The sequence below is a fragment of the Bufo bufo genome, chromosome 4 (genome assembly GCF_905171765.1).
Source record: "Bufo bufo chromosome 4, aBufBuf1.1, whole genome shotgun sequence".
NCBI classification, from domain to species: Eukaryota; Metazoa; Chordata; class Amphibia; order Anura; family Bufonidae; genus Bufo; species Bufo bufo.
This window is the reverse complement of record NC_053392.1, coordinates 374,176,599-374,198,975: the sequence shown is the minus strand read 5'-3', so window position 1 is coordinate 374,198,975 and position 22,377 is coordinate 374,176,599. Positions and strand designations below refer to the sequence as shown.

The following is a 22,377-nucleotide window of genomic DNA, read 5'->3' as shown; positions in this document are numbered from 1 at the left end:
CAAACCCTGCTTGAACGCACGGCTCATTTCGCTCCCGTTGCCGATGGGTCGGTTGTCGCTCCTGGGCTCGCTCCTACTGCCGCTCCGGTTGTTGCGCCAGAGTCTACCCCGACACCTGTTGTTGCGCCTGCGGTGTTTCGGGGTATGACCGGTTCTGCCCCTCTTCCACAGCGCTTTGGGGGAGAGCCAACTCAGTGCCGAGGTTTCCTTAACCAGGTGGGCATTTATTTCGAGTTGCTGCCACATGCCTTTCCTACTGAGAGATCAAAGGTGGGCTTCTTGATCTCGCTGCTCTCGGACAAGGCCTTGGCCTGGGCCAGCCCTTTATGGGAGAACAACAATGCGGTGGTTGCCGAGTTTTCCGGTTTTGTTGCTTCTCTTCGGAAGGTATTCGATGTGCCGGCTCGTGCTGCCTCTGCTGCGAAGCTCCTTATGTCCATCAGACAGGGTTCACGATCCGTAGCTGAATACGCCATTGAGTTTCGTACCCTGGCAGCAGAGGTGGGCTGGAATAATGAGGCTCTGGTCGCTGCTTTCTCTCATGGTCTCTCGGATGCCTTGAAGGATGAGGTTGCAGCTAAGGACCTACCAGTTGAGCTCGAGTCTCTTATTTCTTTCCTGATTTTGATTGACACCAGACTCAGGGAGAGACCTTCCTTTAAGGAGAACCTGCGGAGGTCTTCTAACAGATTGGTGCCTACGTTTGCTGTCCCACCCGTGCCTCCCTCTCCTCCCACGCCTCCTGGGGATGACTTGTCTGGGGGTGAACCCATGCAGCTGGGGTTTGCTCGCCTGTCCGAGGGGGAGAGGGCACTCCGGAGACGCGAGGGCCGATGCATGTACTGTGGTCTCGGTGGGCATTTTCGGTTGGCATGTCCGAACCGTCCGGGAAAACGCTCGTACCTGAGATCCTGTCGGGGGCAGATCTTGGGTGGAGTCTCCTCGTTCCCGGTTTCCCGTGTTGACAAACCACTGATCACTGTTGTCCTCTCCTGGGTCGGGGGCTCGGTGACGACCCAGGCGTTGGTGGACTCTGGTGCTGGTGGTTTGTTCATTGATAGTGTGTTCGCTGCCGCCAATTCCATTCCTCTGCAGGCTCGAGGTTCCCCACTGGCTCTTGAGGCGATAGACGGCAGACCCCTTCTGCCGCCACACGTGACTCATGAGACCCTTCCAGTGGGGATAGCCATTGGTGCCGTTCACAGAGAGTCGGTCTGCCTCCAGGTTATTTCGTCTCCACACTACTTGGTGGTCTTGGGGTACCCCTGGCTCCAGAAGCATAATCCGACTTTCGATTGGAGATCGGTCGAGATCCTCTCGTGGTCACCGCAGTGTGGGGCTAGTTGCATCCATGGGTCTGTCAAGTTGCTGTGTACTTCCTCGGACTCTCTGTTGCCTCCTGAATACGAGGAGTACCGGGATGTATTCGATAAGGTGCGCGCGGTTGCCCTACCTCCGCACCGCCCATACGATTGTGCCATAGAGTTACAATCTGGTGCCGTTCCTCCTCGTGGCAAAGTCTATCCACTGTCGGTAGCGGAGAATGAGGCCATGGAGGAGTACGTGAGGGAGGCGCTTTCACGCGGACACATTCGCAAATCTTCGTCCCCGGCAGGGGCTGGATTTTTCTTTGTGAAAAAGAAGGGCGGTGAGTTGAGGCCTTGCATCGATTACAGGGGTCTCAATCGCATCACGATCAAGAACGCTTACCCGATACCCTTGATTTCCGAGCTGTTCGATCGCCTTAAAGGGGCCACGGTCTTTACCAAACTCGACCTGAGGGCGGCATATAACCTGGTAAGGATCAAGGCGGGCGATGAGTGGAAGACCGCGTTTAACACCAGGACCGGTCATTATGAATCCTTGGTTATGCCCTTTGGGTTGTGCAATGCGCCCGCAGTCTTTCAGGAATTCATCAACGATGTTTTCCGTGACCTGTTGCAGCAGTGTGTGGTGGTCTATTTGGATGACATCTTGGTATATTCTGAATCCATGGAGGCCCACATTCTGGATGTCAGCCGAGTGTTGCAACGGTTACGAGAGAACAAGCTGTTCGGTAAGCTTGAGAAATGCGAATTTCACCGATCCCAGGTAACCTTCTTAGGTTACATCATTTCCGCTGAGGGGTTCTCCATGGATCCTGAGAAGGTTTCGGCTGTCTTACAGTGGCCCCAGCCCAGTGGTCTTCGTTCCCTGCAGCGCTTTTTGGGCTTCGCCAATTATTATCGGAAGTTCATCAGGGACTTTTCCATGCTGGCCAAGCCTCTCACGGATCTGACCAGGAAGGGCAGTAATTCCCAGGTCTGGCCGCTCGAGGCCATCCGAGCTTTTGAGGCCCTAAAGTCCGCCTTTGTGTCGGCTCCGATTCTGTCGCATTCCAACCCTGGGTTGCCCTTTGTCCTCGAGGTGGACGCGTCTGAGACGGGAGTAGGCGCCCTTCTGTCTCAGCGTAGAACGCCAGAGGGTCCTCTGCTTCCCTGTGGGTTTTACTCCCGGAAACTGTTTTCCGCGGAGTGCAACTATCAGATTGGTGACAGGGAGTTATTGGCAATCGTGCAGGCCCTTAAAGAATGGAGGCACTTGCTCGAGGGTTCGGTGGTTCCGGTTCTCATCCTGTCGGACCACAAGAATCTGACCTACCTTTCTGAGGCCAAGAGATTGACACCACGTCAGGCCAGATGGGCTCTGTTCTTGTCACGTTTTAATTACGTGGTCTCCTACCTACCCGGTTCCAAGAACATCAGGGCGGATGCCTTATCACGGCAGTACTCCGAGCTGTCCAGGGAGGAGTCGATTCCGACTTCGGTCATACCTCCGAATCAGATCCTGGCCGCCATTCGCACCAGCCTGACCTCTCCCCTGGGTGAGCAGATTTTGGCGGCTCAATCTGGTGCTCCCTCTGGGAGACCCAACGGCAGATGTTTTGTGCCTGAGGAGTTGCGCACTCGGTTGTTGCGAACCTACCATAACTCCAAGACCGCGGGGCATCCTGGAAAGAATCAGCTGTCCTGGGCTGTTTCACGTCTGTTCTGGTGGCCTTCCCTACGTTCCGACATCGCCGCATATGTAGCGGCATGCTCCGTTTGTGCCCAGAGTAAGTCCCCTCGGCACCTTCCGTTGGGCCTTCTGCAACCCATAGCCACCGGGGAGCGCCCATGGTCACACCTGGGGATGGATTTCATTGTGGACCTCCCTGCATCCCGAGGCCATACGGTCATTCTCATGATTGTGGATCGGTTTTCCAAAATGTGCCACTGTGTTCCTCTCAAGAAGTTACCCTCTGCACAAGAGTTGGCCACGATTTTTGCCAGGGAGGTCTTCCGGTTGCACGGTTTGCCCAAGGAGATTGTGTCGGATCGGGGGAGTCAGTTTGTGTCCAGGTTCTGGCGCGCCTTTTGCTCCCAGTTGGGGATTCATCTCTCTTTCTCCTCGGCCTACCACCCTCAGTCCAATGGGGCCGCAGAACGATCCAATCAGGCCTTGGAGCAATTCCTTCGTTGCTATGTCTCCGATCACCAAGACAATTGGGTTGACCTCCTGCCTTGGGCTGAGTTTGCCAGGAACACGGCGGTGAACTCTTCCTCTGGGACGTCTCCCTTCATGGCCAATTATGGGTTCCAACCTGCCGTGTTACCGGAGGTATTCTCTCCCCAGGATATTCCGGCTGTGGAGGATCACCTTTCCGTCCTACGTGCTTCTTGGGTACAGATCCAGAAGTCCCTTGAGGTCTCTGCGCAGCGCCAGAGACTCCAGGCTGATCGCAGACGAGCGCCTGCTCCTTCCTACCAGGTCGGAGACCGTGTATGGTTGTCCACCCGCAACCTCAACCTTCGAGTGCCCACTCCCAAGCTGGCGTCTCGCTTTGTTGGTCCCTTCCAAGTGCTTCGCAGGGTAAACCCGGTAGCCTATGCCCTTGCGCTTCCTCCTGGCATGCGGATCTCCAACGTGTTTCATGTCTCCCTGTTGAAGCCACTGGTGTGTAATCGTTTCACTTCCTCGGTTCCTCGGCCTCGTCCGGTCCAAGTGGGCAATCGTGAGGAATATGAGGTGAGCAATATCCTGGACTCACGCCTGGTCCGCGGTCGGTTGCAGTTTTTGGTCCATTGGCGTGGTTATGGTCCAGAGGAGCGTTCCTGGGTTCCCTCCGCAGATGTCCATGCTCCTGCCTTGCTCCGAGCCTTCCACGCACGCTTCCCTCAGAAACCGTTTTGTGCTCCGCGGAGGAGGGGCCCTTGAGGGGGAGGTACTGTCATGGTCTTACCTTCCTGCTGTTCTCCTTCGTTTGACATGTGCTGGCGGCCATCTTGGTTTCTGGGTTTCTTGTAGCCTTCCACCCTGCGGCTCCTCCTTCCCACTGGGAGGAGCTGGATGCCTAGCTCATATATATAGGAGGTCTGTGGCTTCAGTTCCTTGCTTGGTCCTCTTGTGTTCACATGCTTCTAAGACTGCTGCTGCTTCTGGTTCCTGATCCTGGCTTCGTCTGACTACCCTGCTGGTTCCTGATCCTGGCTTCGTCTGACTACCCTGCTGGTTCCTGATCCTGGCTTCGTCTGACTACCCTTCTGGTTCCTGACCTCTGGCTTCGCAAAGACTCTGCTCGGTTTCACCATCCGTTTGGACTTTTGCTTTACAGCTTTATTTTCAATAAAGCCTTCTTATTTTCACTTATCTCTTGTTGTACGTCTGGTTCATGGTTCCGTGACAACAACAATATATAACTATTTACAATTATTACAGATACCCCCTGGTGTACTGCACTCTTAGCAGAAACAGACTTGCAGCTTAAAGTGAACATTGAAGAGGTTTCAGTGCTCCCCACTGTGGGATGCTGAAAAAAATCTGACACAGTTGTAATTTAAACAAGAAGAACTTTACTTGATTCATGTGGGGCAACAAGCTTGGTGGTTACAATAGTCTTTTGATGGACAATGTCTCCTGTCTGCTCTGCTCTTGGGGCTTGCCTGCGTTTATCCTTTCCCAGCCATGTGTTCTCTCAGCTTAAGGACCATTATACATTAAAGTAACATGACTAAAAGGTTCTTGTGCATCTACAAAACATATTTGTCATGGATGGTGTTGCAGAAAGCTGGAACTTATAAATAAACATCCGACTGGCTTGATCACAAACTAAGGAGCATATGGGTGAGCCCTATAAAACCCCTAGAGCTCTCCCTGACTGCTATGCCCATGCAAAGGTCTTTGTGGTAGACGATTGCATGCCCACATACCTTATATTGTGTGACACCTGAAAACCCTATAATAGAGAGGGGACACGACCACCAGCTCCCTGCACTTAATACGGACGGAGTCAGGGTCACCTAGAATTAAGCCAGCAAGGAAACACAAATAAAGGAAAAGGACTTATCTGAGGAATCAGTAGTAGCAGCCTCCAGCAGTGAACAACTCATCCAGGAAGAAGTATAAACCGCAAAGTGAGGCAGTATGGGAGGGAATATAAAGGGAGACAATTAGTGTAAATAGAACCTCATGCAAGAGGTAGAGAAGAACGTCTAACAGACCTTCTCACAGAACTGGCGGTGACAGTACCACTCCCTCTACGGGTGGACTCCGGACACTCAGAGCCCACCTTCTCAGGATAAGACCTATGGAAAGCCCTGATGAGATGAATGGCCTTAATGTCCGCCACTGGGACCCACATCCTCTCCTCAGGACCATAACCCTCCCAATGAACGAGATACTGGAGAGAACCGCGGATAATGCGAGAATCCACAATCCTAGAGACCTGAAATTCAAGATTACCATCAACAACAATCGGAGGAGGAGGCAAAGAGGAGGGTACAGTGGGTTGGACATAAGGTTTTAATAGGGACCTGTGAAAAACATTATGGATCTTCCAAGTCTGAGGAAGATCAAGACGGAAGGCAACGGGATTGATGATGGACAAGATCTTGTAAGGCCCAATAAACTTAGGACCCAACTTCCAGAAGGGAACCTTCAGTTTGATATTCTTTGTAGACAAGCACACCAGATCACCCACATTCAGGTCCGGACCAGGCACATGTCTCTTATCCGCCACACACTTATATCTCTCACTCATCCTCTTCAGATTACCCTGAATCTTTTGCCAAATAAATGACAAAGACGAGGAAAATCTCTCCTCATCAGGTAAACCAGAAGACCCCTCTCCAGACAATGTCCCAAACTGCGGATGAAACCCATATGCACCAAAAAATGGTGACTTATCAGAGGACTCCTGGCGATGGTTATTTAAAGAAAACTCAGCAAGGGACAAAAAAGAACACCAATCCTCCTGATTCTCCGCCACAAAACAGCGCAGATATGTCTCCAGATTCTGATTGATGCGTTCGGTCTGACCATTCGACTGCAGGTAAAAAGCAGAAGAGAACGACAACCGAACCCCCAAGCAAGAACAGAAGGCCTTCCAGAATCTGGAAACAAATTGCGTTCCCCTATCAGAAACGATGTCTGAAGGAATGCCATGCAATTTCACAATGTGATCAACAAACGCTTGCGCCAGCGTCTTAGCATTGGGTAACCCAGGAAAGGGAATGAAATGTGTCATTTTGCTAAAACGGTCCACTACTACCAGAATCACAGTCTTCCCCGAGGAACGAGGCAGGTCCGTAATGAAGTCCATGGACAGATGCGTCCAAGGATGGGAAGGAATGGGTAACAGGAGGAGAGAACCCGATGGCCGTGAATGAGGGACCTTGGCACGAGCGCAGGTCTCGCAGCTGCCACAAAACCCTCAACCGTCTTATGAAGAGCCGGCCACCGGAATCTCCGAGCAATGAGATCCACTGTGGCTCTACTCCCCGGGTGCCCAGCAAGGACAGTATCGTGGTGCTCCTTAAAAACCTTGTGTCGTAAAGCGAGAGGCACAAACAACCTCCCAGGGGGACAAAGATCAGCAGCCTCTGCCTGGGCTGCCTGAACCTCTGCCTCCAAATCAGGATAAAGAGAAGAGACGACCACCCCTTTAGCCAAAATGGGACCCGGGTCTTCAAAGTTCCCCCCTCCCGGAAAACAACGTGACAGGGCATCCGCCTTCACATTTTTAACCCCAGGGCGGAACGTAACAACAAAATTAAACCTAGAAAAGAACAAAGACCATCTGGCCTGTCTCGGGTTCAGATGCTTGGCCGATTCCAAGTAGGCCAGATTCTTATGGTCTGTAAACACTGTAATAGGGTGTCTGGCTCCCTCTAACCAATAGCGCCATTCCTCAAAAGCTAATTTGATGGCCAACAACTCCCTATCTCCAACATCGTAATTTCTCTCTGCAGAGGAGAGTTTCCTTGAGAAAAAGGCACATGGTCGCCATTTGGCAGGAGAGGGACCCTGAGACAAGAACGCACTCACACCCACCTCAGAAGCGTCCACCTCAACAATAAACGGTAGAGAGACATCAGGTTGTACTAAAATGGGAGCGAAAGAAAAACTCTCTTTGATAGTAGAAAAGGCTTTAAGCGAATATACCGACCACGAAGAAAAATCTACCCCCTTTTTAGTCATATCAGTGAGTGGCTTAACAACAGAGGAATAATTCAAAATGAACTTTCTGTAATAATTAGCAAAACCCAAAAACCGCATCAGCGCCTTCTGATTCTCAGGAAGCTCCCAATCAAGCACAGCACTGACCTTCTCAGGGTCCATGCGAAAACCAGAAGCGGAGAGAAGAAAACCAAGAAATTGAATCTCTGGAACCGCAAACACACATTTTTCCAGTTTAGCGTACAATTTATTATCCAGCAGAATCAGCAAGACCTGACGTAGGTGGTCTCGATGAGTCTTGAAATCAGGAGAAAAAATCTAAATGTCATCTAGATACACCAGTACAAATTTCCCCATTAAATGATAAAAAATGCTGTTCACAAAATGTTGGAAGACGGCCGGAGCATTCATCAAACCAAAGGGTATAACCAAATTCTCGAAATGACCCTCAGGGGTATTGAAGGCCGTCTTCCATTCTTCCTCTTCCCTGACCCTAACCAGGTTGTATGCCCCTCTTAAATACAACTTGGAAAAAACCTTAGCCCCAACAATCTAGTTAAACAGGTCCGGGATCAGAGGAAGCGGATATGGGTCACGGATCGTGATACGGTTCAGCTCCCTGAAATCCAGACAAGGTCTTAAAGAACCATCTTTTTTCTTAACAAAAAAAAAACCAGCGGCATCAGGTGACTTTGAGGGTCGGATGTGTCCCTTTCTCAGGCTCTCAGAGATATAAGTATGCATAGCGACTCTTTTAGGTTGGGAGAGATTGTATAAACTTGATTTTGGCAGTTTGGCGCCTGGGATGAGATTAATAGGGCAGTCGTACTCCCGATGCGGGGGCAACTCCTGGACACCACTCTCGGAAAACACATCCGAAAATTCTGAGAGAAAAGATGGCACAGTCTTGGTAGAAACCTCTGAAAAATACGCTGTGAGGCAATTCTCTCTGCAAAACTCACTCCAACCATTTATTTGCCTTGCTTGCCAATCAATGGTGGGGTTATGTTTAGTGAGCCAAGGAAGCCCCAACACTAGAGGAGTAGGTAATCCGCTTAAGACGAAACATGACATATCCTCAACATGAGCGTCACCCACAGTCAAATGGATATTGTGAACTATGCCCTTTAACGATCTTTGAGAAAGTGGAGCGGAATCGATAGCAAAAACAGGTATATCCTTTTCCAAAGTGCATACCTGGAAACCATGCGTTATTGCAAATTGGTTATCAATGAGATTGACAGCTGCTCCACTATCTACAAAAATCTCACAAACAATGTTCTTGCTGTCTAGCGCCACATTTGCAGGTAGGACAAAACGGGAACTACAAGTAAACGGCAAACCTTCAATTTCCGCATCAACCTTGCCAATAGTAGCAAATGGAAAGTTTTTAGAGGGTTTTTTTCTTTTTGTTTTTCTTTTATTACCCTCAGAAAACTCCATGAATCTCCTAGAGGGGCAAACATTAGACAAATGATTTATACCCCCACTACAGAAACAAACCCTCCTCTGAGAGCTGAATACTCTACTATCAGAAGCAAGCAAACCCAGCTGCATGGCCTCCTCCTCAGAGGGGATTGAGAGAGACTGAGACCCCTGCACACTGAATGAGACAGCCCCACTGTCCTTGGACTGAATATGACAGGAAGGAGTAGTCTCCTCTCTCTCTAAGACGCCTGTCAATACGAACAGCTAGAGACATGGCAGATTCTAACGAGGCTGGTCTCTCATGAAAAGCAAATGCATCTTTCAATCTTTCCAAAAGACCATGGCAAAATTGACTTCGGAGTGCAGCATCATTCCAACCAGTATCAGCTGCCCATCTCCGAAATTCTGAACAATATATCTCTGTGGACTGTTTACCCTGGCATAAAAGACGCAGTTTAGATTCAGCCAGAACAATACGATCCGGGTCATCATATATCAGCCCCAGGGCTACAAAATATTCATCCACCAATCGGAGGGGTCGTGCCCCCACCGGCAGAGGAAAGGCCCAAGACTGAGCGTTATCCCTGAGCAGCGAGATGATGATCCCCACCCTCTGCTCCTCATCACCAGAGGAATGGGGAAGTAGGCGAAAATGGAGTTTGCAAGCCTCTCTAAAGCAAACAAAATTCTCACTACCCCCGGAGAACGTATCTGGAAGCGAGATCTTAGGCTCGGAACAAACTCCATGAACGCCAGCAGAACCGGTCACCTGAAACTGAGACACAGTTTTACGGAGATCTGCTACCTCCAGCTAAAGACCTTGCATGTGGTCAATCAAGGCTGAAACCGGATCCATGCTTAAGACGGTTATGGCGGTTTATAATGTCACGGATGGTGTTGCAGAAAGCTGGAACTTATAAATAAACATCCGACTGCCTTGATCACAAACTAAGGAGAATATGGGTGAGCCGTATAAAACCCCTAGAGCTCTCCCTGACTGCTATGCCCATGCAAAGGTCTTTATGGTAGACGATTGCATGCCCACGTACCTTATACTGTGTGACACCTGAAAAAACTATAATAGTGAGGGGACACGACCACCGGCTCCCTGCACTTAATACGGACAGAGTCAGGGTCACCTAGAATCAAGCCAGCAAGGAAACACAAATAAAGGAAAAGGACTTATCTAAGGAATCAGCAGTAGCAGCCTCCAGCAGTGAACAACTCATCCAGGAAGAAGTATAAAACGCAAAGTTAGGCAGTATGGGAGGGAATATAAAGGGAGACAATTAGTGTAAATAGGTGACAGCTGGGAGAAGGAAAGGAGATGACAAAGTGAAACCAAAACAATACCTCATGCAAGAGGTAGAGAACAACGTCTAACAGACCTTCTCACAGAACTGGCGGTGACAATATTATTTAGTAAAAATAATACAGTTAGCCAGTAGGTGACAGCATAACTACAGTAATATACTTACAGCATCTATAATTAAAGTACAATACATTTAAACAGTGTAAAAGAGTATTAAATTGTTTCTCAGTGTCCCCAGTGACCATCGCACCCTGCCAAGGTATATGACTCCCCTAAAGTGGAAAACACCATTGCACATTACCTGCGATATTCCCCCTATATCCGAACTGTACACATAGGGCATTTCACTCTGCTTAGCGCAATGTCTACTATTGCGGTATTCCAGTTGCCATTTCCTGAGCGGTGTAAGAACCACATATCACATATGCAGCACAATATAACACATATTACATATCCAGCGTATATATCTTATATTTATGTAAGGTAACATCAAGTGAACTTAGGTGGAGTGTTCATGGCCATGGTATACGGTAAACCATGGCAACTGAGCTGAACTTAAAGGATAAGACTGTACTTTTTACCTTTTTATGTTACTTTTTACATTGGTCACATGAGAGTCTGATAGTTTTGTTCATTTCATAACTGCAACAGTAATTCAATATTAGAGAGGAGCGAATTTCATGTTATGAAATTGGTTCACACTTTGTTTGGTAGTAAAAGCAGAATTAGGTTTTGAATTCCGTTACCACGGACCATAACGCAATTCTATGACGGAGTGCATAACGGAATGCATAACGAAATGCCTTTAGAGGCATTCCGTTATTCATTCCGTCATAATAGAAGTCTATGGGCTGCAAAACGGATCAGTCCCGTTTCCGTTATGCAGGAGAGGGCTCCCCTGCATAACGGAAACGCAACGGATCCGTTTTGCAGCCCCTAGACTTCTATTATGACGGAATTCCTCTAAAAGCATTCCGTTATGCATTCCTTCGTAGAATTGCATGATGGTCAGTGGTAACGGAATCCATTGTGCAAGTCTGCTTTTACCACCAAACAAAGCATGAACGAATTTCAAAATATTAAATTTGCTCATCTCTATTCAAGATATAGCAAACTTTCAAGATGCTCACTGGGCTTTTAATGTAACACACTATGGTGCTTTATGCTATTACCATAGCACACTGTTCTAATATTCTTATTATCCCTCTGCTCTCGACTAACAGTTCTAGGGTTCTCCTGGATGGACACTAAAGCTGTCACTCAAAGGCATAAGGAAGGGGTAAAGAGTGTTTACTGCAGAGAGGCCATGATGCTTCATAGTTAGAGAACACCCAGTGGACAAGTTAGGACTGCTTTTCTAGCTTATTCAACTGGTATGACAATTACCATAACTTTACACATCACAAATATAGCACTTTCAAGAGGTCCAAAGGACTGACAAACTCCCTTTAACTCTTAATATGTTTTAATAAACATTTAAATCCACTCATACTATTACATGGAGTTAAATTACTTGTTATTTAGTACATTGTAAAAAGCAGAACCTAACTGTAATATTTTACCAGAAAGTATTAAAAGAAAAGATTTTTTAAACCAAGGGTAAAATAAGCCATAAATAATAGGATTAAATGCAGAATTAAAATAGCCAAGCCATAGAACTGTATTGTATACGTCATCAGATATTGAAAAATTGACATATGGATCAGTAACAGTTAGAGTGAAAAAAGGCAACCAACAAAGAATGAAGACCCCCATGACTAAACTCAGTGTTCTAGCTGCTTTGTTTTCAGCATTTACCCACATTTTATTCTTACTGCTTTTGTTCTGATTTGTAGAATTGGGAATATTGTTAATCAACTTGGCTTGTTTCCTTGCAACAGAGAAAATGTGTATGTAAATTCCTATCATGAAGATGCCTGGAATAAAGAAGGATAACGATGCAGATATTATGCCCCAAATTTTGTTAAACACAAGAGAACAAGACCCCATACATGGTACAAGTGTCTCCTCCTCTAAACCTTCGATATTCACATTTGATAAAACAAGGCCAAATGAATATAGGCACGGAACAGACCAGCTGATAAATACATAAACCTCTATGACAGGAATCGTTATCTTCCTGCTGTAATGAAGAGGCTGACATATTGCATAGTAGCGGTCAACAGCAATGAAGAATAGATGAAATATGGAGGAGGTGCACAATGTCATATCAATGCAGCTATGCACCTTACAGAAGAGGTCTCCAAAATACCAGCATGCGGTAATGGACCTCACCATACTGTATGGCATAATTGTGAGTCCAAGGAGGAAATCTGCAGTGGCCAATGATAAAATTAGAAAATTGGTTGGCGTGTGAAGTTGTCTGAAATGAGAAACTGAAAGTATCACCATAACGTTTCCCACAATTGTAAGAATGATAGCGCCATATATGACAGTATACATAGCTATATCAGTAAACACATGTCTGACAGTTCTCGTACAGGAAATATTCAAACCATTAAAACATAGTTCATTATTTTGTATGCTCTGGAAGTCAAGTATACTCATGATGTTATCATATCATCATCATGTCTTTTATCTCTGTAATGAAAAAGTCAATGTTTAAATCTTTTATAAGGGCAAAATATGACTATGTTTCAGATATTTTTCAAAACTAAAGAATTCAGCTTCATGTTATTGGGTTTGTAAAAATTAATTATGGAATTAACATATTCCTGCATATAAATAAGCACACAGACATAAAAAGAAAAATACATATACACTCAGCCAAAAAAAAAAGATGAAAATTTTTAATTCTGCAAAATGAAAAATGAAATTTTAAAAGTTTGCATTTACTTAGCTTTAGTTTCTTTGAAACACCGAAAGGGTTAACCAAGTTCCTAAATGCATTTTTGAATACTTTATGAGCTTTCTTTTTAACATGTGGTAATTGCTGTGGGTTTCTAAATTATAGACAATGTAATGCCATTCCACAGCAAACATTTTCCCCCCAAAAAAATAGGTTTTAAAAATTTTCTTCAAAATGTGAAACATCTGCTAAAATCTTAAGGCTTCTACGATCCTAAAAAAATGATAGAACATTTGAAAAATTAGGCCATCGTAAAGTAGACATATGGTGTATATCAGGGATGCCCAACTTGCGGCCCTCCAGCTGTTGCAAACCTACAACTCCCAGCATGCCGAGACAGCCTACAGCTATCATGCTACAAGCGGAGTGGGGGGAGTTGTAGTTTTACAACAGCTGGAGGGCCGCAGGTTGAGCATCCCTGGTGTATATTAATTATTGACTCATTTGTGTGGTATGATTGTGAAAATTGCTATTTTTTTCTTAATTTCCTGTTTGTTTTTTCTAAATAAAAATAAATCACATCATCGAAAAATTTGCAACTGACACTAAGCTCAATGTGTCATGAAAAAATAACCACAAAATCAATTGGATAAGTAAAATAGTTCCAAAGTTATCTTAATCATTGACAAATATCAGATTTGAAAAATCTTTAAGGGGTTAAAATATTTTTTTTTGTAATAGAACAAATCTAGTAATAATAGAAATTAAATACAGTTTTAGGGTACAAATTAAGGTACTTTTCCCATATACATTGAATTTTATTTCATCAAATTACCTGTTTTATCACCAGATTCAGATGGATCTTTTCAGGAGCAAGTCATCTATTCTTTTAGATCTGGTAGGATGAGCGGTGGTTTATATATACTGTAGCCAGTTTCTCCCAGTGGACCACACATTGAGGACATAAGGGACATTTTTACAGCTGCTTAGACTGTTTTCAAAGAAAGATAAACAAGAGTGTTAGTTGTAGTTGAACCAAACAATTTTTTGAAAATTCCGTATAAACATCAAGTAAGGCTAGAGATGAGTGATTTGATTCTAAATTAATCAAATTTTCTAAATATTCCCAAATTCTTTTCTTCTAAATGGAGCCAAAGTTTTGGCGATTCACACAAAATAGTGCTAGCTATTTTACATATTAAATTCAGTACAGCAATGAGGGAAGCAGCACAAGGAAGATTAAAATGTAGGATCACATGACCTTGAGTGGGACCCTGGTTACTGGACTGGCCTATAATGCCTTGCAGTCAGACCCACAGCCAGTCAGGAGGGACACTGTTGACTTATGTAATAGGCACAATGTCAGGTCCCAAGCAGAGATGCCACTCTCACTTCAGCAACTGATATGATAAAACGTGTCTATTAGTGTTGAAAGAGCATGCTCGGCCGAACACCAGTTCGGCTTGAGCATCGCGATGGTCGGCACATCGCGGTGTTCGGCTGAATACCACGTGTGCTCGAGCACGATTCTCGAGTCTCCTCCTCGCATGCAGCCAATAAACATGCAGGTAAGTACTGCCACTCACTGTAATGCCGTAGCCAAGTTAGTTACTGGCAATACAGTGATTGGCTGGCCGAAACACGTCATCGGGTGCTATAAAGCACCCGATGACACTTGGTTCCGCTCAGTCTTAATCAGGGAGAGCTGTGCTGCAGGAAGGACAGATAGTGTAGGGAATTGAATTTTATTTTTTTGTTAGGCAGGGTTGGTGTTAGAGACCCAAAAGTCCTTTTAAGGACTATTGTTGTGTCTGGCAGCAATATATATTATTCAAACACTCAACGGTCAATAGACCAAAAAATATCCCTTTAGGGGTCTCTACTCCATAAGTATAGAATAAAAATTATATCTTTATTTCGTAATTTAAAACACTAAGTGTCAGGGAAAAGAAAAGGGAATTGATTAAAACTATCAGTCCACAGTAGGGTTTAATACTTGTAAACCTAGTGGCTGCTAGTGGTTGCTAGCGGTAACTGAGGGATTGTCACCTCTGGTGACTGTTATAAGTACAGCCAAGTGCTCAGTGCACTATATTTGGGGACAAGTCGGATGATTTGTGTTATTGAATTGTTGTTAATTTTAATAAGTGTATAACATATCCCTAATTTATCAAAGCCTGTGTTAAACTGTTGGCAACAATGTGGAGCTTAGTTAATCAAATATAGCCCATTATACATATGTACTTGCTGTACTTTATTACTTTTTAGGGGATGGCAAGTTTATATATTCTTTGTACTAATTACATACTGTATGTAACCTATGTCATGCTGACTACTATTTGTGGCTTCTTTGGGCCATATAGACACCGAACCACCGAACCGAATTATTTCTACTATGTATATAGTAGAATATGGATGTAAGGTGGGTCCTATTCCGGCCCACTCCTTTTCCCTCCCCCCCCTCCCTTCTCCCTATTATGGAGATTAATAGGTTAGCGATACCTGTAGGGAGAAGTTACAATAGCAAATGGACGGCACAGCAGTGAGCCATGACGTCAGTGGGGAGGAGATCAGCGTGAGCATGATTTGGAGAGATCAGCGTGAGTTAAAAGGGGCGGGAGCGCATGCAATGAGTTCACATTGGTGCGCCGACACTTGTCAGCAGTATGCGCCAGTCAGTTAACCTTACTGACCGTTCATAGGCCACTGGTGTAGAGGGTGGGCTCCTGTAATGCATATCAATTGGCGTCTTCAAGCGCGCGCACGCTAGTACCCCACATCCCCTGACGAAGCCACTTCTGTGGCGAAACATGTCGGGAGGGGTATAATAGTGCTGCGCATCAGTTTTTAGGTAGTTCCCAACAGGGATCCTAGTGAGCGATAGGAATAATTCAGGGCCAACCAGTCGGATGCCTGTGTGACCACCAAGGTCTGATACTGTCTGGTTGAGAAGATAGAGGACAGACAGGGGCAGCATTCAGACAGCGTTCAGCAACAGTGTTTCCAACTGAGATCTGATGCTCAGAGCACATTGCTACATCTTTAGGACAATCGATATAAGTGTTAAGTCTGTGAAATAAACAGACTTAAATTAACTGCAAATGAGTTGTGCAGTTTAATTGTAGCACCATTAAATCACTAACAGTGTATGCCTGTTATCAAGACAGGTTGCATGCATGAGCTGACTGCCAAGGTATTAAGTACAGATAAACCACTGCAGTGTCTGCTTGACCCTATTGCCAACTAAGCTCCACATTGTTGCCAACAGTTTAACACAGGCTTTGATAAATTAGGGAATTAACAACAATTCAATAACACAAATCATCTGACTTGTCCCCAAATATAGTGCACTGAGCACTTGGCTGTGCTTATAACAGTCACCAGAGGTGACAATCCCTCAGTTACCGCTAGCAACCACTAGCAGCCACTAGGTTTACAAGTATTAAACCCTACTGTGGACTGATAGTTTTAATAAATTCCCTTTTCTTTTCCCTGACACTTAGTGTTTTAAATTACGAAATAAAGATATCAATTTTATTCTATACTTATGGAGTAGAGACCCCTAATGGAGAGGACTCCCCTGCATAACGGAAATGCGACGGATCCGTTTTGCAGCCCATAGACTTCTATTATGACGGAATGCCTCTAAAGGCATTCCGTTATGCATTCCTTCATAGAATTGCGTGATGGTCCGTGGTAACGGAATCCATAGCGCAATTCTGCTTTTACCACCAAACAAAGCATGAACGAATTTCAAAATATGAAATTTGCTCATCTCTATTCAAGATATAGCAAACTTACAAGCTGCTCACTGGGCTTTTAATGTAGCACACTACGGTGCTTTATGCTATTACTATAGCACACTGTTCTAATATTCTTATTATCCCTCTGCTCTCGACTAACAGATCTAGGGTTCCCCTGGATGGACACTAAAGCTGTCACTCAAAGGCATAAGGAAGGGGTAAAGAGTGTTTACTGCAGAGAGTCCATGATGCTTCATAGCTAGAGAACACCCAGTGGACAAGTTAGGACTGCTTTTCTAGCTTATTCAACTGGTATGACAATTACCATAACTTTACCCATCACAAATATAGCACTTTCAAGAGGTCCAAAGGACTGACAAACTCCCTTTAACTCTTAATATGTTTTAATAAACATTTAAATCCACTCATACTATTACATGGAGTTAAATTACTTGTTATTTAGTACATTGTAAGAAGCAGAACCTAACTGTAATATTTTACCAGAAAGTATTAAAAGGATAGATTTTTTAAACCAAGGGTAAAATAAGCCATAAATAATAGGATTAAATGCAGAATTAAAATAGCCAAGCCATAGAACTGTATTGTATATGTCATCAGATATTGAAAAATTTACATATGGATCAGTAACAGTGAGAGTGAAAAAGGCAACCAACAAAGAATGAAGACCCCCATGACTAAACTCAGTGTTCTAGCTGCTTTGTTTTCAGCATTTACCCACATTTTATTCTTACTGGTTTTGTTCTGATTTGTAGAATTGGGAATATTGTTAATCAACTTGGCTTGTTTCCTTGCAAGAGAGAAAATGTGTATGTAAATTCCTTTCATGAAGATGCCTGGAATAAAGAAGGATAACGATGCAGGCCTTTGAACGAAAGCGCTAATACCCAGCCACCCACCCACAGACCATAGCACTAAATGCACATCTTTCCAAATTGCTGGCCCTGGAAATGTTGCCATTCAGGCTTGTGGACACTGTGACTTTCTGCAGCCTGATGGCGGCAGCCGCCCCTCGTTACTCAGTCCCCAACCGCCACTATTTTTCCCGGTGTGCCGTCCCCGCCTTACACCAGCATGTGTCATGTAACATCACCCGTGCCCTGACCAACGCAGTTATTGGGAAGGTCCACTTAACGACTGACACATGGACAAGTGCTTGTGGCCAGGGATGCTACACTTCCCTGACGGCACACTAGGTGAACGTTGTGGAGGCCCGGAGCGAGTCGTACCCTGGGATGGCACAGGTGCCACTGACTCCAAGGATTGCAGGCCCTACTTCCATCTGGATTTCCGCCACCACCTACATTAGTGGCTGCAACCCCCCCTTCTCCTCCTCCACTTCCACCTCTGAATTGTCATCTTGCAGCACCAGTCAGCCATCAGTCAGTAGCTGGAAGCAGTGTAGCACTGCAGTGGGGAAGTGACAACAGGCCGTGCTGAAACTTATTTGCTTAGGTGACAAACAGCACACCGTCGCAGAGCTGTGGCAGGGTATAAGGGACCAGACTGAGCTGTGGCTCTCGCCACTCAATCTACAACCAGGCATGGTTGTGTCTGATAATGGATGTAACTTGGTGGCGGCTTTAAAGCTCAGCAAGCTTACACACATACCAAGCCTACATGTTAACTTAGTGGTATAGCGGTTTCTCAAAACCTACCCCAATTTGCCTGAGCTACTGGTGAATGTGTGCGGCGTGTGTGCCCATTTCCGAAAGTCATCTACAGCTGCCGCTGTTCTGGCAGCGCTGCAGCAGCGCTTGCAATGGCCAGCTCACTGACTGTTGTGCGATGTGAGCACGCGCTGGAACTCCACGTTCCACATGTTGGCAAGGCTTTGTGAGCAGCAGAGGACAGTAGTGGAATACCAGCTGCTACATGGTCGTTGCCTTTCCAGTCAGCTTCCGCTCTTCACAAGCAACAAGTGGGCATGGATGTCTGACCTCTGTGAGGTTTTATGCAACTTTGAGGAATCAACACAGATGGTGAGCGCTGATGCCGCTATTTTCAGCGTAACATCCCACTTCTGTGTCCACTGAAACGCTCGCTGCTCCCAATGAAGGCGGAGAAGGCGGACGCTTCGCATGTGGTAGAGGTGGAAATGGGGGAAGACAGTACAAAGGGTGATAGCCAGACCACCCTCAGTTCGTCTTCTCAGCGCGAATTGGATGATGATGAGGAGAAGGAGGAGCAGGAGACGGTTGCCTTCGCTACAAAGGGTATTACCCATAACAGTTTTATTCCATCTGTTCAGCGTGGATTGGCCGAAGAGTAGGAAGAGGATGAGGAGATTGAGAGTCGTCCTCCTGATGAGGACAGCGAAGTCTTGTCTGTTGGGACTCTGGCGCACATGGCTAACTTTCTGTTATGCTGCCTTTCCCGTGACCCTCGCATTAAACGCATTTTGGCCAACACCGATTAATGGTTGGTCACCCTTCTCAACCCCCGCTACAAAGAGAACTTCTCATTTCTCATTCCTGTGGTGGAGAGGACTAGCAAAATGGTGCAATACCAGAAGGTCCTTGTGGAAAAATTGCTCCAAAAATTTCCATCTGACAACGCTGGCGGCAGAGTCCGTAGTTCCTTGGGCAACCGAGCAGGGGAGATGAGGGGAACACACAGCAGTCCCAACAGAAGCAGGGCAACACTCTCCAAGGCCTGGGACAGTTTCATAATACCCCGCCAGCACCCTCACGCTGATGCATGGCCTACTGTCACAAGGAGGGAAACATTTTGAAAGATGGTGAAGGAGTACATAGCAGACCGTGTCTGCGTTCTCAATAATCCCTCTGTGCCTTACAACTATTGGGTGTAAGGCGAACCTGCATATCCCCTGAGGACGCCGAAGGTTCGGCGAAACATGTAGGGAAGCGGGAGCACTTACCTTTTAGAGTCAGATAGAGCGCAGTGAGCCTCCTTAGTAGTGACACACATGCAACTAAATACAAAGTTGCTGTCAAGATTTAGGGATTAGGGCAAGCCCTGAGAATGTTATCAGGAGCTATCCCATCCAGTGGTGTATACTGAGAAGAGGTATACACATATACACACCAGTCTCACCGCTCATTCTGAGGATTTTTAATCATTAATTTAGAGTTCAACTTTTAAATTGAAATAATAAAGATACAAGTTTTATGTAAATAAAATAAAAATTAGTCAGTAGGTGATTCAAGCCACGCTTTGGTCGCATGACCCTTGAAAAATTCTGCTACAAGCTGGACATGTGGCACGAACTGGCGCTTTACACCTTGGAGGTGCTGGCCTGCCCTGCCGCCAGCGTTTTGTCAGAGCGGGTATTTAGTGCTGCTGGGGGCATAATAACTGATAAGCGTATCCGCCTTTCAACTTAAAATGCTGACTGGTAGACTCTTAGCAAAATGAACAAGGCCTGGATTGCCCCTGACTTCTCTTCTCCACCAGAGGAAAGCGGCTGAACTTAAAGGCACTTTAAATGTGACTTTTATGGTGTATTCAACCCCTTCCACCACAAAAAAAGGATATATGGTTTAATCTTCCTTTTCTACTCCTCCTCCTCCATCATATCAACATGCTTATTAGGCTGCCCTCGCTCCAAATAATTTAGAGGGTCAGCTCAGCAGCAGGCCCTCGCCCATAATTTTTTTCATGGTCAGATCAGCAGCAGGCACTTGCCCCTAATGTTTGTTTTGTGTTGTTTCAGACAGTATATTGGAAAATTCATGATTGTGTATTTGGATGACATTTAGATTTATTCTTCTGACTGGGATTTTCACATTAGCCACATTAGGCAGGTACTGAAGGTTCTTAGTGAGAATCAATTATTCACTAAACAGGAAAAGTGTATCTTTGGGGTACAAGAAATGTTATTCTTGGGATACATTCTCACACCCCAATCCTTTAAGATGGATCCGGGAAAGGTGCAGGCTATTCTAGAATGGGTGAGACCCTCCTCCCTTAAAGCATTACAAGTGTTTCTCTAATTATTATCAAAAACTTCAAAAAATTCTGTTATTGCTAAGCCTCTCACCGACCTAACTAGGAAGGCAGAAGATTAAGGCTGGGTTCACACCTGAGCATTTTACAGCGCGTTCTCACGCGCTGTAAAACGCTCAACAGGCAAGAACCAATGTTTCCCTATGGGAATGGTTCTCACCTGAGCGTTTCACAGCGCGTACGATCGTGCTGTAAAACGCCCGACGCCCCAAGAAGTACAGGAGCTTCTTTGGGGCGTCTTGTTGCGCGTTCCCGTACATAGACTTCCGGGAACGCGCGACAATGGGCGTTCGCTTGTTCCGGAGCCGCGTCTGTAAACGCACATAAAATCGCGTATACAGAGCGCTCCATCCTGTACGCTCAGGTCTGAACGCAGCGTTACTGAATTGGTAACCGGAAGCCATTAAATCTTTCGAAGCACTCAAGAGGTGTTTTGTTAACGCCACTATATTGGTCGAAGCAGACCAAGAGAGGTCTTTTATAGTCGAGGTCGATGCCTCCGAGGATAGGGTAGGAGCAGTACTCTCCCAGGGGCCAGCAACTCTCACTAATCTTAGGCCCTGTGCGTTCTTCTCTCGTAAATTCTCTCCTACTGAGACAAATTATGATATTGGGAACCGAGAGTTACTTGCTATTAATTGGGCCTTGAGGAATGGCGCAATTGTTTGGAGAGGGCTCACCATCAGGTCACTGTACTTACTATTCATAAGAATTTGATGTTTTTGGAGTCTGCTAAGCGTTTGAATCCCAGACAGGCTAGTTGCTCTTTACACGTTTTAATTTCTGTATTACTCTCAGGCCAGGAAGTAAAAATATCAAAGCAGACGCCTTACCCCACAGTTTCTGTGCTTTTCAATCTACCGATACTCCACCAGAACCAATATTACCGGCAGGTGTCATTGTGTCTTCGGTCTCCTCCGATCTGACGACTGAAATAACTGCGGGGCAACACTTGGCCCAGGTACAATCTCCTGCAGATAAGTTATTTGTCCTGGGTCATTTACGTCTCCGACTGTTGGGTGAGTGCCATAATTCTGTGTTTAGTGGACATCCGGGTATTAATTCCACCAAGGAACTCGTCTCCAGATTTTATTGGTGGCCTACTTTGTCTAGAGATGTCCACTCATATGTGTCTTCATGTGAGGTTTGTGCCAGTTCCAAAACTCCTAGGTCTCGTCTGGTAGGGGAGTTACGACCACTGCCCATCCCTAGTAGAGCTTGGTCCCATAGCTCCATTGACTTCATCACCGACCTACCGGTGTCTGCGGGTAAGTCGGTGATATGGTTAGTTGTGGACTAAGTAAAATGGATTTAGTAAAAGGTTGCACCTCATCCCTCTGTCAAAACTGCCCAATGCCAAGACTCTAGCTTCTCTGTTTATTGATCATGTTATACGGTTACATGGAATTCCTAAGAATGTGGTTTCAGATAGAGGTGTTCAATTTGCTTCTAGGTTTTGGAGGGCCTTTTCTTATAAATTTAACATATTTGTCTTTTTTTTCGGCAAGGCTTTTGGAGATACTTTTATAACCCTTTCCAGCTTTATGCAAGTCAACAATTCATAATCGTAGGTCTTCTGAGAGCTCTTTTGTGCGAGGCATCATTCACTTCAGGCAATGCTTCTTGTGAAAAGCAAACCCAGA

The 22,377-nt window shown here is 45.7% G+C and overlaps 1 protein-coding gene across 1 annotated transcript; it reads right to left on the bottom strand.

Annotated features, from left to right (window-relative positions):
• Positions 1–11,725: 11,725 nt before the first annotated feature.
• Positions 11,726–12,763, bottom strand: LOC120999220 (trace amine-associated receptor 4-like). The gene has a single exon (XM_040430094.1). It carries the CDS (start codon positions 12,761–12,763, stop codon positions 11,726–11,728), a length of 1,038 nt encoding a protein of 345 aa, XP_040286028.1.
• Positions 12,764–22,377: the final 9,614 nt, after the last annotated feature.

Bases quoted from the DNA above. Each gene is read 5' to 3' on its own strand.
- LOC120999220 (XM_040430094.1), bottom strand. From the start codon at position 12,763: ATGAGTATACTTGACTTCCAGAGCATACAAAATAATGAACTATGTTTT.